General features: G+C 50.0%; 3 protein-coding genes across 15 annotated transcripts in view; 1 reads left to right on the forward strand and 2 right to left on the reverse strand.

The window, feature by feature from the left end:
* Positions 1–14898, forward strand: part of qvr (protein quiver) — a 435902-nt gene that overhangs the window by 402798 nt on the left and 18206 nt on the right. For all 13 annotated transcript variants that reach the window (XM_069337382.1, XM_069337579.1, XM_045765228.2 and 10 more), the window contains one exon: positions 8762–12731. In XM_069337382.1, coding sequence (XP_069193483.1) covers positions 8762–8982 — 221 coding nt within the window. In that variant the 3' untranslated portion in view covers positions 8983–12731. The remainder of the gene's footprint in view (positions 1–8761; positions 12732–14898) is intronic.
* Positions 12042–12719, reverse strand: LOC138363070 (trophinin-like). Its single transcript, XM_069321970.1, has 2 exons — positions 12599–12719; positions 12042–12364 (listed from the first exon to the last, which is right to left on the reverse strand). Exons 1-2 carry the CDS (start codon positions 12717–12719, stop codon positions 12042–12044), a joined length of 444 nt encoding a protein of 147 aa, XP_069178071.1.
* On the reverse strand, positions 13460–13897 carry LOC123754395 (histidine-rich glycoprotein-like). The gene has a single exon (XM_045736772.2). The coding sequence runs from the start codon at positions 13895–13897 to the stop codon at positions 13460–13462; it is 438 nt and encodes a 145-aa protein (XP_045592728.2).

The raw sequence follows: 14898 nt of genomic DNA on the forward strand, positions 1-14898 counted from the left end.
ATTATTTAACAATCATTTAAAGCGAATGAATGGACTGTAATAATAATTAATTGAGAGCTAAAAGCCTCAAACATCAACACTGGAGTTATTACTAGAAATTCATATATATATATATCTAGGAACCAGTGTTGTTCGTCACGAGTTCATTAATGAGGTTAGTAAAGGTTATAGAATCTTGAATCGAATGTAGATTCTAAAAGATTATGAAATAATAAATGATAAATTCTATGAAATATTAATAAATTCTTAGAAATAATACATGCAAACTTATTGAGTACTGAGCAGTAAATTATTGACTTATATTACTCCTCTTAAACATTATATGCATGGAAACACATACTAAAATTAATAATGATAATAGTCAAATATTCTACGAAACGTGATTTGTGTCTTGGCTGTGAGACGACCCCACTAAACCCGTCTCACTACTCGTAGTCGTGATCACAAGGTCCCGATAAGGAAGAAACACCCGTGGTGAACACCGCAGGTGGAGGAAGGAAGGCCTGGTTCCTCCTCACCTACACGGCTGTAATCAGGGGAAATTTGAGTAACATTTGACTAGGCTAGAAAATTATTCCAATATTCACTGAAATTGGAAAATAGTTAAATGAAACTAACGTTGTATTTGTGATCTACGTACATCCTAACGACAGGCTACCCACATAAATATACTATAGAGTGATGCATCAAACTACAATGTATAACGTAGGCGTGTTGGAATATTAAGGCTTGCCAGTATCACGTCTGCCAGTCCCTGACGTTCACTGCTGCAGACGAGTAATTGCGGGGCGTGACTATCTTTGTAGACGCGTAATTGAACAGTTTCTAGCACTGTATGACCACGTGATCTGGAGGCAATAGCTGCCGCGTGTAGAGGCACGTGTACCCCTGGCGGGGCGCTATGCTTGAGAGACGCCTCCTTCCTGCACCGTCGCCCGATCACGCATGCGCAGAGACGCTCATAGCGATCCCGGACTTAAACCAATTCGGTTTACTATCAATTATTTGGGGAACTGAAGGAGTAATATTTGAACTATCACCACCAATAATTATATTGGATAATAATACCTTTTCTCGTAAGGCAAATTGTTCTAATTAACATTCCACAAATTGAACGAGAAGGGTCAACTTGTAATTATTTTACGCCACAGTAATATTTTACTTCGAGCTCAGCACGCATAAGCACGCGAAATGGTTATTTATTTCATAATGAACAATAATCTTAGAAAGAAAGAGTAATTAACTGAGTTCTATATATCTCCACCATGTGTGGGAGACGTCATGTCTGCTATCGACGCTTGGCGCCATGACGGCTGGGAAGATTCTGACTAAATTCTGCCTTACTATGGAAACGCTAACGCTGTTAATTCTACGTATTAGTGTTATTAGTAAATATTAACATTAGGAGTTAAGGGAAAATAATCTGTTGGTTATTTCCAACATGGAGACCATAGCTTAGGATTAGGGGAAATATCAGCTCAAATCATCGTGAAAGTTGACTGTGTGAGCGTCTGGCGTATATAGTCCTAGTTCTGCCCCAGGCTGTCAGCTCCCCCAGGGCACGCTGTCACCCCCCAGGGCACGCTGTTACCCCCCATGGCACGCTGTCACCCCCAGGGCACGCTGTCACATCCCAGGACACACTACAACACCCCAGGACATGCTACAGCACCCCAGGACACGCTACAACACCCCGGGGCATGCTACAACACCCCAGGAGACGCTACAACATCCCAGGACACGCTACAACACCCCGGGGCATGCTACAACATCCCAGGACACGCTACAACATCCCGGGACACGCTACAACATCCCAGGACAGGCTACAACATCCCGGGACACGCTACAACATCCCAGGACACGCTACAACACCCCGGGGCATGCTACAACATCCCTAGACACGCTACAACACCCCGGGCATGCTACAACATCCCAGGACACACTACAACATCCCAGGACACGATACAACACCCCGGGGCATGCTACAACATGCCAGGACACGCTACAACACCCCGGGGCATGCTACAACATCCCAGGACACGCTACAACACCCCGGGGCATGCTACAACATGCCAGGACACGCTACAACACCCCGGGGCATGCTACAACATCCCAGGGGCATGCTACAACATCCCAGGACACGCTACAACACCCTGGGGCATGCTACAACATCCCAGGACACGCTACAACACCCCGGGGCATGCTACAACATCCCAGGGCATGCTACAACATCCCAGGACACGCTACAACACCCCGGGGCATGCTACAACATCCCAGGGCATGCTACAACATCCCAGGACACGCTACAACACCCTGGGGCATGCTACAACATCCCAGGAGACGCTACAACATCCCAGGACACGCTACAACACCCCGGGGCATGCTACAACATCCCAGGACACGCTACAACACCCCGGGACACGCTACAACATCCCAGGACACGCTACTACACCCCGGGGCATGCTACAACATCCCAGGAGACGCTACAACACCCCGGGGCATGCTACAACATCCCAGGACACGCTACTACACCCCGGAGCATGCTACAACATCCCAGGACACGCTACAACATCCCAGGGCATGCTACAACATCCCAGGACACGCTACAACACCCCGGGGCATGCTACAACATCCCAGGACACGCTACAACACCCCGGGCATGCTACAACATCCCAGGACACGCTACAACACCCCGGGGCATGCTACAACATCCCAGGACACGCTACAACACCCCGGGGCATGCTACAACATCCCAGGACACGCTACAACACCCCGGGGCATGCTACAACATCCCAGGACACGCTACAACACCCCGGGGCATGCTACAACATCTCCAGACACTTGTCTACTCTTAACTTCCGTCACTGTTAGGTCTCAGAGCTCAGCAGTGGTCCTCACTGCCGCACCCAGCTGTGATACACTCACTGTTACTGCTTGTGGTGGTAACCTGTCCTTAGGCTTGGGCACGTCCAACCGGCTGTCGACCCCAAGCAGGCCTCCGTCCTAATGTTAATGGACTGCGTGTTCCAACATTTTATTTTCTCAAATGTAAGTTAAAATAATAATCCATTCTAGAATGGGATGAATAGTTCGGTCTAACTAAGGTTAGGTGATTAGGTTCTGTTCACCAGTCCGTGGGTGAAGCATTTAGACCAACCCGTCCTCGACTCAAGTCCATTACATCCAGCGGTCGCCCCCACAGACGCATTCATAAATTTTAACATGCTGTTCATTCAGAACAAGAATTTTCTCAAATATAAATTAATATTATAATATATTAGCATATTGTGCATATATAGGCATAGGTTAGGTTAGGTTAGGTGTTTAGGTTCGGTTGGCGATTATTTGCATTTGTAGTACGTGGGTGAAGCATTTATAGCGAAGTGGTTCGAACAAAACTCGTCAGTGAAGCACTTGTTCCGGAAGTGTTCGAACGAAATCAGTTGTGAGTCGTGTGTAAACCGTTTTTCATTCATAAACAGGGGGTTTGGCGGGTGCATGGAATCACTTTTGGATCTTTGTTTGGAGGACGGGCTGTTTAGAGAGGTGGGAGTGGAGCAGAGGACGTGACTGAAGCACTGCTCGAGACAGTTGTATGGGTCATCAGTTGTGACTCGTGTGTGTAAAGCATTTTTCATTCATAAACCAGGTGTTTGGCGGCTGGATTAACAAGCATTTGGCCTTTGTTAATGGGGTCGGGCCGGTTGTAACCCGTCCTCATAAACAAAGGCCAAAGTCCATTACATGCAGCCGGCAAACCATCTGTTTATGAATGAAAAACTGTTTACACACGACTCTCACAACCCGTCCTCGACTCAAGTCCATTACATCCAGCGGTCAACCCCACAGACGCATTCATAAATTTTAACATGCTGTTTATTCAAAACGGGAATTTTCCCAAGTATAAATTAATATAATAATATATTAGCATATTGTGCATATATAGGCATAGGATAGGTTAGGTTAGGTGTTTAGGTTCTGTTGGCGATTATTTGTATTTGTAGTACGTGGGTGAAGCATTTACAGCGTTGAGGTTCGAACAGAGGTCGTCAGCGATGGGTCGAACATCATCAGTTGAGACAGCCCGTCCTCCAAACAAAGACCCAAAAGTGATTCCATGCACCCGCCAAACCCCCTGTTTATGAATGAAAAGCGGTTTACACACGACTCACAACTGCTGACGTTCGAACATATCCGGAACAAGTGCTTCACTGACGAATTTTGTTCGAATCACAACGCTATAAATGCTTCACCCACGTACTACAAATACAAATAATCGCCAACAGAACCTAAACACCTAACCTAACCTATGTCTATATATGCTAATATATTATAATATTAATTTATACTTGAGAAAATTCCCGTTTTGAATGAACAGCATGTTAAAATTTATGAATGCGTCTGTGGGGTTGACCGCTGAATGTAATGGACTTGAGTCGAGGACGGGTTGCCCGTCCTCTAAACAAAGACCCAAAAGTGATTCCAAGTACCCGCCAAGCCCCCTGTTTATGAATAAAAAATGGTTTATACGACTCACACCTGTTGACGTTCGAACACTTCCGGAACAAGTGCTTCACTGACGAATTTTGTTCGAACCACAACGGTGTCAAGTTGGTTGGTTGATGAGGACGGGTTGGTTGGTTGATGAGGACGGGTTGGTTGGTTGATGAGGACGGGTTGGTTGGTTGATGAGGACGGGTTGGTTGATGAGGACGGGTTGGTTGATGAGGACGGGCTGGTTGATGAGGACGGGTTGGTTGATGAGGACGGGCTGGTTGATGAGGACGGGCTGGTTGATGAGGACGGGTAGGTTGATGAGGACGGGTTGGTTGATGAGGACGGGCTGGTTGATGAGGACGGGCTGGTTGATGAGGACGGGTAGGTTGATGAGGACGGGCTGGTTGATGAGGACGGGTAGGTTGATGAGGACGGGTTGGTTGACGTGGACGGGTAGGTTGATGAGGACGGGTTGGTTGATGAGGACGGGCTGGTTGATGAGGACGGGCTGGTTGATGAGGACGGGTAGGTTGGTGAGGACGGGCTGGTTGATGAGGACGGGCTGGTTGATGAGGACGGGTTGGTTGATGAGGACGGGTAGGTAGATGAGGACGGTTTAGCGAGTGTGTGAAGCCAGGCTCATTGAGACTTCCCATATGGCTCCTGTGATGGTGGCCAGAGAGTGCTATACCTCTCAGGTGTACACATACACCACCTGCACCACCTGGGTGGTGTCAGATGACACCTATGCCACCCAGCTAGACCACCTGTGCCACCCAGCTGTGCCCTTACACCCCTGGGCCCAACCGGCTACACAGAGATGCCAAAGACGGAGGCCCCGTGGATGCTGTGTACAAGATGAAGACCTGGCACTCTGCGGCTCCCCCGATCAATGGCACCTCCCGACACTCCCTGACTATCCGCCTCACTTTCTTGCCCTTGTCTTCCTATCCTACCTCTTTCTTGCCCCTATGTCTTACTATCCCCACCTCTCTTGGTCACCACTATCCGCTTGTTAACATGCCTTGTTAGACTCGGGCTGTTGCCTGTTCAGGGTCAGTGGTTAAGGCTGGTTGATGGGACGTTAAGAGGGCCAGCTGTCTCAGTCCAGTGCCAGCTGTCTCAGTCCAGTGCCAGCTGTCTCAGTCCAGTGCCAGCTGTCTCAGTCCAGTGCCAGCTGTCACAGTCCAGTGCCAGCTGTCTCAGTCCAGTGCCAGCTGTCTCAGTCCAGTGCCAGCTGTCACAGTCCAGTGCCAGCTGTCTCAGTCCAGTGCCAGCTGTCACAGTCCAGTGCCAGCTGTCTCAGTCCAGTGCCAGCTGTCATAGTCCAGTGCCAGCTGTCTCAGTCCAGTGCCAGCTGTCTCAGTCCAGTGCCAGCTGTCTCAGTCCAGTGCCAGCTGTCACAGTCCAGTGCCAGCTGTCTCAGTCCAGTGCCAGCTGTCTCAGTCCAGTGCCAGCTGTCTCAGTCCAGTGCCAGCTGTCTTAGTCCAGTGCCAGCTGTCACAGTCCAGTGCCAGCTGTCTCAGTCCAGTGCCAGCTGTCTCAGTCCAGTGCCAGCTGTCACAGTCCAGTGCCAGCTGTCTCAGTCCAGTGCCAGCTGTCTCAGTCCAGTGCCAGCTGTCTCAGTCCAGTGCCAGCTGTCTCAGTCCAGTGCCAGCTGTCTCAGTCCAGTGCCAGCTGTCACAGTCCAGTGCCAGCTGTCACAGTCCAGTGCCAGCTGTCTCAGTCCAGTGCCAGCTGTCACAGTCCAGTGCCAGCTGTCTCAGTCCAGTGCCAGCTGTCTCAGTCCAGTGCCAGCTGTCACAGTCCAGTGCCAGCTGTCTCAGTCCAGTGCCAGCTGTCACAGTCCAGTGCCAGCTGTCTCAGTCCAGTGCCAGCTGTCTCAGTCCAGTGCCAGCTGTCTCAGTCCAGTGCCAGCTGTCTCAGTCCAGTGCCAGCTGTCACAGTCCAGTGCCAGCTGTCACAGTCCAGTGCCAGCTGTCACAGTCCAGTGCCAGCTGTCTCAGTCCAGTGCCAGCTGTCACAGTCCAGTGCCAGCTGTCACAGTCCAGTGCCAGCTGTCACAGTCCAGTGCCAGCTGTCACAGTCCAGTGCCAGCTGTCTCAGTCCAGTGCCAGCTGTCTCAGTCCAGTGCCAGCTGTCACAGTCCAGTGCCAGCTGTCTCAGTCCAGTGCCAGCTGTCTCAGTCCAGTGCCAGCTGTCACAGTCCAGTGCCAGCTGTCACAGTCCAGTGCCAGCTGTCACAGTCCAGTGCCAGCTGTCTCAGTCCAGTGCCAGCTGTCTCAGTCCAGTGCCAGCTATCTCAGTCCAGTGCCAGCTGTCACAGTCCAGTGCCAGCTGTCTCAGTCCAGTGCCAGCTGTCTCAGTCCAGTGCCAGCTGTCTCAGTCCAGTGCCAGCTGTCTCAGTCCAGTGCCAGCTGTCACAGTCCAGTGCCAGCTGTCACAGTCCAGTGCCAGCTGTCTCAGTCCAGTGCCAGCTGTCACAGTCCAGTGCCAGCTGTCACAGTCCAGTGCCAGCTGTCACAGTCCAGTGCTAATCACATTTTATCTTTATATTTGTTATCTATGACATTATCTGTTATCTCTCTCTTCCCCTCTCTCTCTTCCCCTCTCTCTCTCTTCCCCTCTCTCTCTCTCTTCCCCTCTCTCTCTCTCTCTCTCTCTCTCTCTCTCTCTCTCTCTCTCTCTCTCTCTCTCTCTCTCTCTCTCTCTCTCTCTCTCTCTCTCTCTCTCTCTCTCTCTCTCTCTCGGTAATGACACCACTACAAGGAAATCACACGTCCTGGTGTAAAGGTCGGGAGAATGAGTGGTTGCAGGTTTAGCAAGCGTGACCTTACCTCAGAGAGGACTCCCCTGCCTAACTCCCCCAACCTCCACCCCTAACCCCTAACCTCCCCCCTCCCAAGTGTGGAAGACTGCGAGCTTGAACTTTACCCTAAATGCCCACTGAAACATTAAATCCACTCGGAAATGTTAGCACACTGCAGTTCTTGTGTGTTAATGTGGGGTTGAGGCCTGGAGTTATAACTTCTCGTAAAGCTTTTTGTGTGATTCCGGCATTCAAGTTACCTTTGTGTCATTGAGTGCTGACATTACCGCTGCCTCCTCCTCCTCCCTGCCACTCTCGTTGCTCTCGGCTCGGGTTGAACTCTAGTAGCCATTATTCAGACCATTTATTCATCTCCGTCGTGACCACATCTAAACAACATCGACAAAAAGGATACCACTTTCTCAGTCCGGTGATTATCTTGGAGTAATTATTCCAAGATAATTGGAATAATTAACCTAAGATAAGATAATTACCGCAATCCATCTTATCATGGGAAAGATGAATTGTGGTGCCCCGCTGTTCACTTCCCTTCACACTAATTGTTGTCCATTACCTGAAACTCTTGACCTCCAGCTCGCCAGGTCTTTACTCAACCATTTCACGTCCCGTTACAAGAGCATGTTTTGTAAAGTTCATATAAGGTCCTCCTCCTCTTGTGTGTGGCACGGTGTCAATACCTTTCTGGCAGTCTAGAAAGATGAAGTCAGCCCTCCATGTTTCTCTTCATCATTGATATAAAAAATTAACTGATTTCCTATTTACTTGATAATTGTATTGAGTGAACACTCTTTCCAGGGCCTAAACCAGAAAATAAAATATATATCCAGCAGAAGGTCAGATGAGGATTTAAATGCACAGCAGCTCAAGTTATTATTATAAACCATCTTAATGATTGCATTAATGTAAACATAATTATTGCATTTAAATCAGCAATTGAAAACAATTCAATAGATTTTTTTTTGTAATAGTAGCGAACAATTTCATTTAAATATGTACGCAGGTGTATATCAAGAGGAGCCTTGCCTCTGCCCAGTGTCCAGCAGAGAGAGAGCCTCATAATCTATTGACTCATAATTCTGCTGCCTTTACTTGTCCACCGGTTGGAGTCACATCATGCCCATGGAGAAATGGGAATAATGTGACTCCATTAGATAAGCTAAAGGAACAAAAGACCACTGCAAGGAATTCTCTATTTTTCACATGTGGTTTTTCCACATACTTGGATCAGTGTTTTTGTGATCATTGTTGCACATACATATATATATATATATATATATATATATATATATATATATATATATATATATATATATATATATATATATATATATATATAACTTGCTCTTCTGTCAAGTTACATAATTAATAACATAGGCTTAAGAACCATATATGTGACCTGCGTCATGTAACGTGCGACGTTTCTCTCCCCCACAGCTTATGCGTCAATAAGGCGGACGTGCACGGAGAAGTTGCAGATCAACCTGTTTATGGTGGACCACGTGTGCATGATGGAAAGTAGCGGCCATGGCCACATGTGCTTCTGTGAGGAGGACTTGTGTAACGCAGCCCCATCCTCCCTGCGACCCCCCCTCCTCTGGGCCTCCTTCCTTCCCCTCCTCTCACTCCTCTCCTCTCTCTTTCTGCTCTCTAGATAGACTATCTCAGCTCTCCTCCTCCTCCTCCTCTCTCTCTCTCTCTCTCATTTATATCCTCAGAGCCTTCTTGTCACTCACCTTCATCTTGATGCTTCCGCTTCTATCACCTCGTTTTCTTTACGGTCACAAAGCCTCTTACTGGTGCGAGTATCTCGCCCTGTGCTTGTATCCACTTTGTCTGCTTCATATTATCTAGTTTTATCTATTTTTCAGTCTCATTCTACGTAGTTAAGTCTTTTTTTTATTTTCACACTCGCAGAAATCACTCCCAGAGAACTCTTGCTGCACGACCCAAAATTTATCCTGGTACCCTGTGAGGTCCTGAGACCCTGCTATCTTCCCTGGTGCCCCCTGCCATCTTTCCTGGTGCCCCCCCCTGCCATCCTGGTGCCCCCTGCCATCCCCCCTGGTGCCCCCTGCCATCCTGGTGCCCCCTGCCATCCTCCCTGGTGCCCCCTGCCATCCTGGTGCCCCCTGCCATCCTCCCTGGTGCCCCCTGCCATCCTCCCTGGTGCCCCCTGCCATCCTCCCTGGTGCCCCCTGCCTTGCTTCCCTCGCCGCCTCTTCCGTCACTCCCGCCACCGCCTCCCTCCCGCTCCTGCCATTCCTTCCAGGGCTTCTGCCGCTCCATAAGCGTTATTCCCTTTGCTTGTGCTGGCTGTACACTTCATTATCCGTGCTTATACGACTTCTTGGCGTCCTCATCATGTTTGATTGTGACTCCTACTCCTCCTCCTCCTCTTCCACGACCTGTTGGCTTCCATCCCGTGTCCTCCTCCGGTGTCCCCTGCGCTACGACGCGTAGCTGAACGTTGTTTTGGTGTATTCTTGGTAGTGTACGCACAGTGAGGAGGGTAGGACGCGCTCGGCACACCCACTCACCTGCCTCCCGCAACCCCTCTCTGCGACATGCACTCTCGCTCACTGCCTGCACTGAACACTATAGTTATCGTGTCTCACTGTCAACTTTTCTTGGTTCTACAGCACATCTGTCACTGTTTTCCAAATTAATGTTTCTTGCGCATATTCTCGCTCATTTTTTTATTCTATCTGTTTTTACTTGGTCTCTTGCCTATTTGTGAGAGCCGGTGTTGTACTCCTGTGAGCTTGGATGTCGACCCCACCTTAGACTGGGATAAAATTCCTCTTGTTATGGAAGCACCATGTAACTAAAATAACTCTTAGAGTGGTGCGCTGCCTGAGTGTGGCTACTGCCCCTCTTCTTGACTGTCAGCACACATCAGTCTTTATAGGAAATATACTCAAAAAAACTCTGCGGAGATTGCTTCACTTGTCCCAACAAGACCTGGTCTGGTAGAGGACTGGTAGACTAGTAGAGGGTCTTGTCTACCTGGGCGATTGGTGGCAGAGGAACAGCATTGGTGTAGAATGGGAAGCTTCCATGACTGGAGGGGTTTTACCTCATGTTGTAGAGGTAAACATGTGTTAACTTTAAGTCTTAGACTCAGCGTGTCAAGTCGGGCAGCCTTGGAGGGCCTTAAGACTTTAAGTAGTGTTTATAGCGGTGTCTTCAACACTGGACACAGGGGGGCCCAGCTCCAAGCTTTTCTGCATCTATCAGATTATTGGGAAGGTACATCCTTCACGCCCATCCACCCCTACTTACCCCAGGTTCTGATAACCATTGTGATAACATATGTTGACGACTAGTGCATAATTCTTGCGTTGTTATATTGCATAGACACTAGTAACGCGGACAACGGTCGGTAGCTGTTAATAGTTCTTACTGGCCGGGTTTGCTGGTGATTAAGTGATTATCTCCCCTCTCGTTCCAAAATAGCTTTATTATAATATAAACTGTTATTAATTATAAGAGTTAATTCCTTTTGTTATGGACAAGAAACGGTTTTATTGGTTTTCATATTAAGCTTTAAAACCCGTGTGGTGTGTGAAGAGGGTTCAAGGGTGAGCCACACACTGTTGTTATCGTGTATGACCCGTGGTCCTCGTGCTCAGCCACCACTCATTCTCTCAGTATTCAGTAGATAGTAGAGATCCCGGTTTACTATTTCTAATAACGAAGTCACTGGCTGTCCAATCATAAGTCTCGCTTCATAATACGCCAGTGACATGTCGTCCATTTCACTTATCCCACTTTCCATTATGTCAATACATTTCTCGTCCAGTGATCATGTCCCGGTAACCATGACGCCTGTGGTTTGTTATTCCAAAGAGGACACCTAATATTCCAAATTTAGACATCCCATTCCTGCCCCCGGGAGAAATATAATGGGGCTGCAAACGACTCCTCTAAACAGTTACTCTCGGGACGCACATGGTAATCCTTTGCTCGTCACCCAAGTGTCGCTTATTGAACAGCCGGCGTGAGGAGTAAAGGAATACGCCGTGTGGTCAACGGTGGACACCTTCCACTATTCACTCGCCGTCCACACACAAGAGGAGAGTATTTGCAGCGTCTTCGGTACAGCAGGGAGGCAGGCGGGGCTGTGGGCGCCCCCGGGGCACACACACACACACACACACACATACTGAGGTCTCCGTCTACCACTAAGAGCGACCTGCTGCGCACTGGCCAACCCTGACATGCCTTAAGGAATGGAAGACCTAACGCCACGATAATACAATATTTCCATTGTGGCCATGGAAACGTCTTCGGAACCAGTTAGAAGCAGCTTTTATAGACATTAAAACACGTGTGTTGGTGCCAAAAGACAGCCAGACTCCAAAGATTTTAAGTTACAACATCAAATTAAAAAACCAGTTACCGGCACCAGGCGACGCATTCCTGATGTATTCAACATGAGCGCATCTTGCCGTAGGACGCGACGACAAACGCCCATATTAACGCCACAAGAATTCTGGGTAAATCAAAGTTACTTGGCAGTAATAGAGAACACGAGAAGAAACCCCTCAAATCTTTTTAAATCAGCTAATAAATGCCTTCGCCACCACCAACACTGCCGCCTGCGTTGTCGTCTGTGCCGCCGCCGCCGCCAGCTGGCCTGCCTCCTCCTGCAACAGCTGGGGAGTAGCCAACACTCCCAATAACAGCTGGGCAGACGCCATCACCACCTGCATCAGCTGTGCTGTATCATCGCAGCTGTTGCAGGTGGTGATGGGATGCCATTATCATAACCTGCATAACGTGGCCAATTATCATAGCCACTTGCAGCATTCAGACCACCAATATATCCACCTGCAGTGGTCGGACCACCACTATATCCACCTGCAGTGGTCGGACCACCACTATATCCACCTGCAGTGGTCGGACCACCACTATATCCACCTGCAGTGGTCGGACCACCACTATATCCACCTGCAGTGGTCGGACCACCACTATATCCACCTGCAATGTTCGGACCACCACTACAACCTGCTGTGGTCGGACCACCACTACAACCTGCAGAAAATAATGTGCCACTGTTACCACCTACAGCAGTTGGACCTCACAAACAACACGTGTAATAGATAGGAAGCCATCAGTGTCATCTGTAGCAACTGGACCATCACCATCAGAGTAAGCTGGACTAACACAATCACCACCTGAGCACCATCTGAGCTGAGCAACAGCTGGGCTATCAACATCAGCAACAGCTAAGCCGTCAACAATCATCAGCAACAGCAGGGCCCTCACCATCAGCAGCAGCAGGGCCGTCACCATCAGCACCTTCATCAGGTGAAGGGTCCCCCACCTGCAACAGCAGCTGTGTCGTGCCATTGGGGCGTGGAGCAGAGCGAGGCTGGACACCGACCATCGTCTTCTCAAGGTTGGTACTGTTCCCGCTACCACGCTCTCTCTCTCTCTCTCTCTCTTCTCTCTCTCTCTCTCTCTCTCTCTCTCTCTCTCTCTCTCTCTCTCTCTCTCTCTCTCTCTCTCTCTCTCTCTCTCTCTCTCTCTCTCTCTCTCTCTCTCTCTCTTCTCTCTCTCTTTCTCTCTCACTCACCCGAGTACAAGTGCTGCCACCTGGCCTTACCCATCGACGTCTCACGACGCTCCTTGAGACAAAAGCAATACCATGATGGACCTAATATTGTACTTTGATTCCTATTCTGGTAAATTAGAGATTAGTGTCCGTTCCTTTCAGTCACTCCTCGGCCGCAGGAAAGCCCACCAAATGCCTTGGTTGAAGATGGGTCAGGTTAGGTGCAACTCGGTATGACTCTGCGGGTGCCTGGCCCAGCAGTTTCAAGTCCTGGGATATGTTGACAATTGTGTGGCAGTGTTGTAACCACAGCACCTCCCCATCAACACCCACACCACCACTACCCTGCCCCTCCCATCCAACCCCCCTTCCCCTCTCATACACCCCCCCCTCCTCCTCCTCACATACACCTCGCCCTCATCCATGCCAATCTCCACCCCACACCCTCACACCTAACACCACAACAACATATGATGTAGCCCCTCGGACTGAAGGTACTCCTCCAAGTGCTCCTCCAGGTGCTCCTCCAGGTGCTCCTCCAGGTGCTCCTGCAGGTGCTCCTCCAGGTGCTCCTACAGGTACTCCTCCAGGTGCTCCTCCAGGTGCTCCTCCAGGTGCTCCTCCAGGTGCTCCTCCAGGTGCTCCTCCGGGTGCTCCTCCAGGTGCTCCTCCAGGTGCTCCTGCAGGTGCTCCTCCAGGTGCTCCTCCAGGTGCTCCTGCAGGTGCTCCTCCGGGTGCTCCTCCAGGTGCTCCTCCAGGTGCTCCTCCAGGTGCTCCTCCAGGTGCTCCTCCAGGTGCTCCTCCGGGTGCTCCTCCAGGTGCTCCTCCAGGTGCTCCTCCAGGTGCTCCTCCGGGTGCTCCTCCAGGTGCTCCTCCAGGTGCTCCTCCGGGTGCTCCTCCAGGTGCTCCTCCAGGTGCTCCTCCAGATGCTCCTCCAGGTGCTCATCCGGGTGCTCCTCCAGGTGCTCCTCCAGGTGCTCCTCCAGGTGCTCCTCCAGGTGCTCCTCCATGGGCCAGCTGTTGTTTATCACCTGTGATGTTGATGTGTGTCTCTCACTGTCATACTCTCTCCCTTCACTGAGAATGTTGGTGTGTTCATGTCTAGTGTGGTGTTGTAGTCCTGTCTAGCACGGTGTTAGCGTAGTCATGTCTAGCACGGAGTAGGCGTAGTCCTCAGTACTACTCACACTGTTCTGCTTACTGTCAGTTTCGTGGTGTTCTGGTGACTGGTAGCCTGAGTGTGTTCTGGAGACCGTCAGTCTGAGTGTGTTCTGGGGACTGTTAGCTTGAGTGTGTTCTGGGGACTGTTAGCCTGAGTGTGTTCTGGGGACTGTTAGCCTGAGTGTGTTCTGGGGACTGTTAGCCTGAGTGTGTTCTGGGGACTGGTAGCCTGAGTGTGTTCTGGGAACTGTTAGCTTGAGTGTGTTCTGGGGACTGTTAGCCTGAGTGTGTTCTGGGGACTGTTAGCCTGAGTGTGTTCTGGGGACTGTTAGCCTGAGTGTGTTCTGGGGACTGTTAGCCTGAGTGTGTTCTGGGGACTGTTAGCCTGAGTGTGTTCTGGGGACTGTTAGCCTGAGTGTGTTCTGGGGAGTGTTAACCTGAGTGTGTTCTGGGGACTGTTAGCCTGAGTGTGTTCTGGGGACTGTTAGCCTGAGTGTGTTCTGGGGACCGTCAGTCTGAGTGTGTTCTGGGGACCGTCAGCCTGAGTGTGTTCTGGGGACTGTCAGTCTGAGTGTGTTCTTGGGACTGTCAGCCTGAGTGTGTTCTGGGGACTGTCAGCCTGAGTGTGTTCTGGGGACTGTTAACCTGAGTGTGTTCTGGGGACTGTTAGCCTGAGTGTGTTCTGGGGACTGTTAGCCTGAGTGTGTTCTGGGGACCGTCAGTCTGAGTGTGTTCTGGGGACTGTCAGCCTGAGTGTGTTCTGGGGACCGTCAGCCTGAGTGTGTTCTGGGGACTGTTAGCCTGAATGTGTTCTGGGGACTGTTAGCCTGAGTGTGTTATGGGGACTGTC

Source organism: Procambarus clarkii, chromosome 1, assembly GCF_040958095.1.
Source record: "Procambarus clarkii isolate CNS0578487 chromosome 1, FALCON_Pclarkii_2.0, whole genome shotgun sequence".
Classification (NCBI taxonomy): Eukaryota; Metazoa; Arthropoda; class Malacostraca; order Decapoda; family Cambaridae; genus Procambarus; species Procambarus clarkii.

Bases quoted from the DNA above. Each gene is read 5' to 3' on its own strand.
- LOC138363070 (XM_069321970.1), bottom strand. From the start codon at position 12,719: ATGGTCGGTGTCCAGCCTCGCTCTGCTCCACGCCCCAATGGCACGACA. The intron at 12,365-12,598 runs GTGAGGGCCCTG...TATTTTCTGCAG, and splicing joins CGGCCCTGCTGCTGCTGATG to GTTGTAGTGGTGGTCCGACC.
- LOC123754395 (XM_045736772.2), bottom strand. From the start codon at position 13,897: ATGGAGGAGCACCTGGAGGAGCACCTGGAGGAGCACCTGGAGGAGCAC.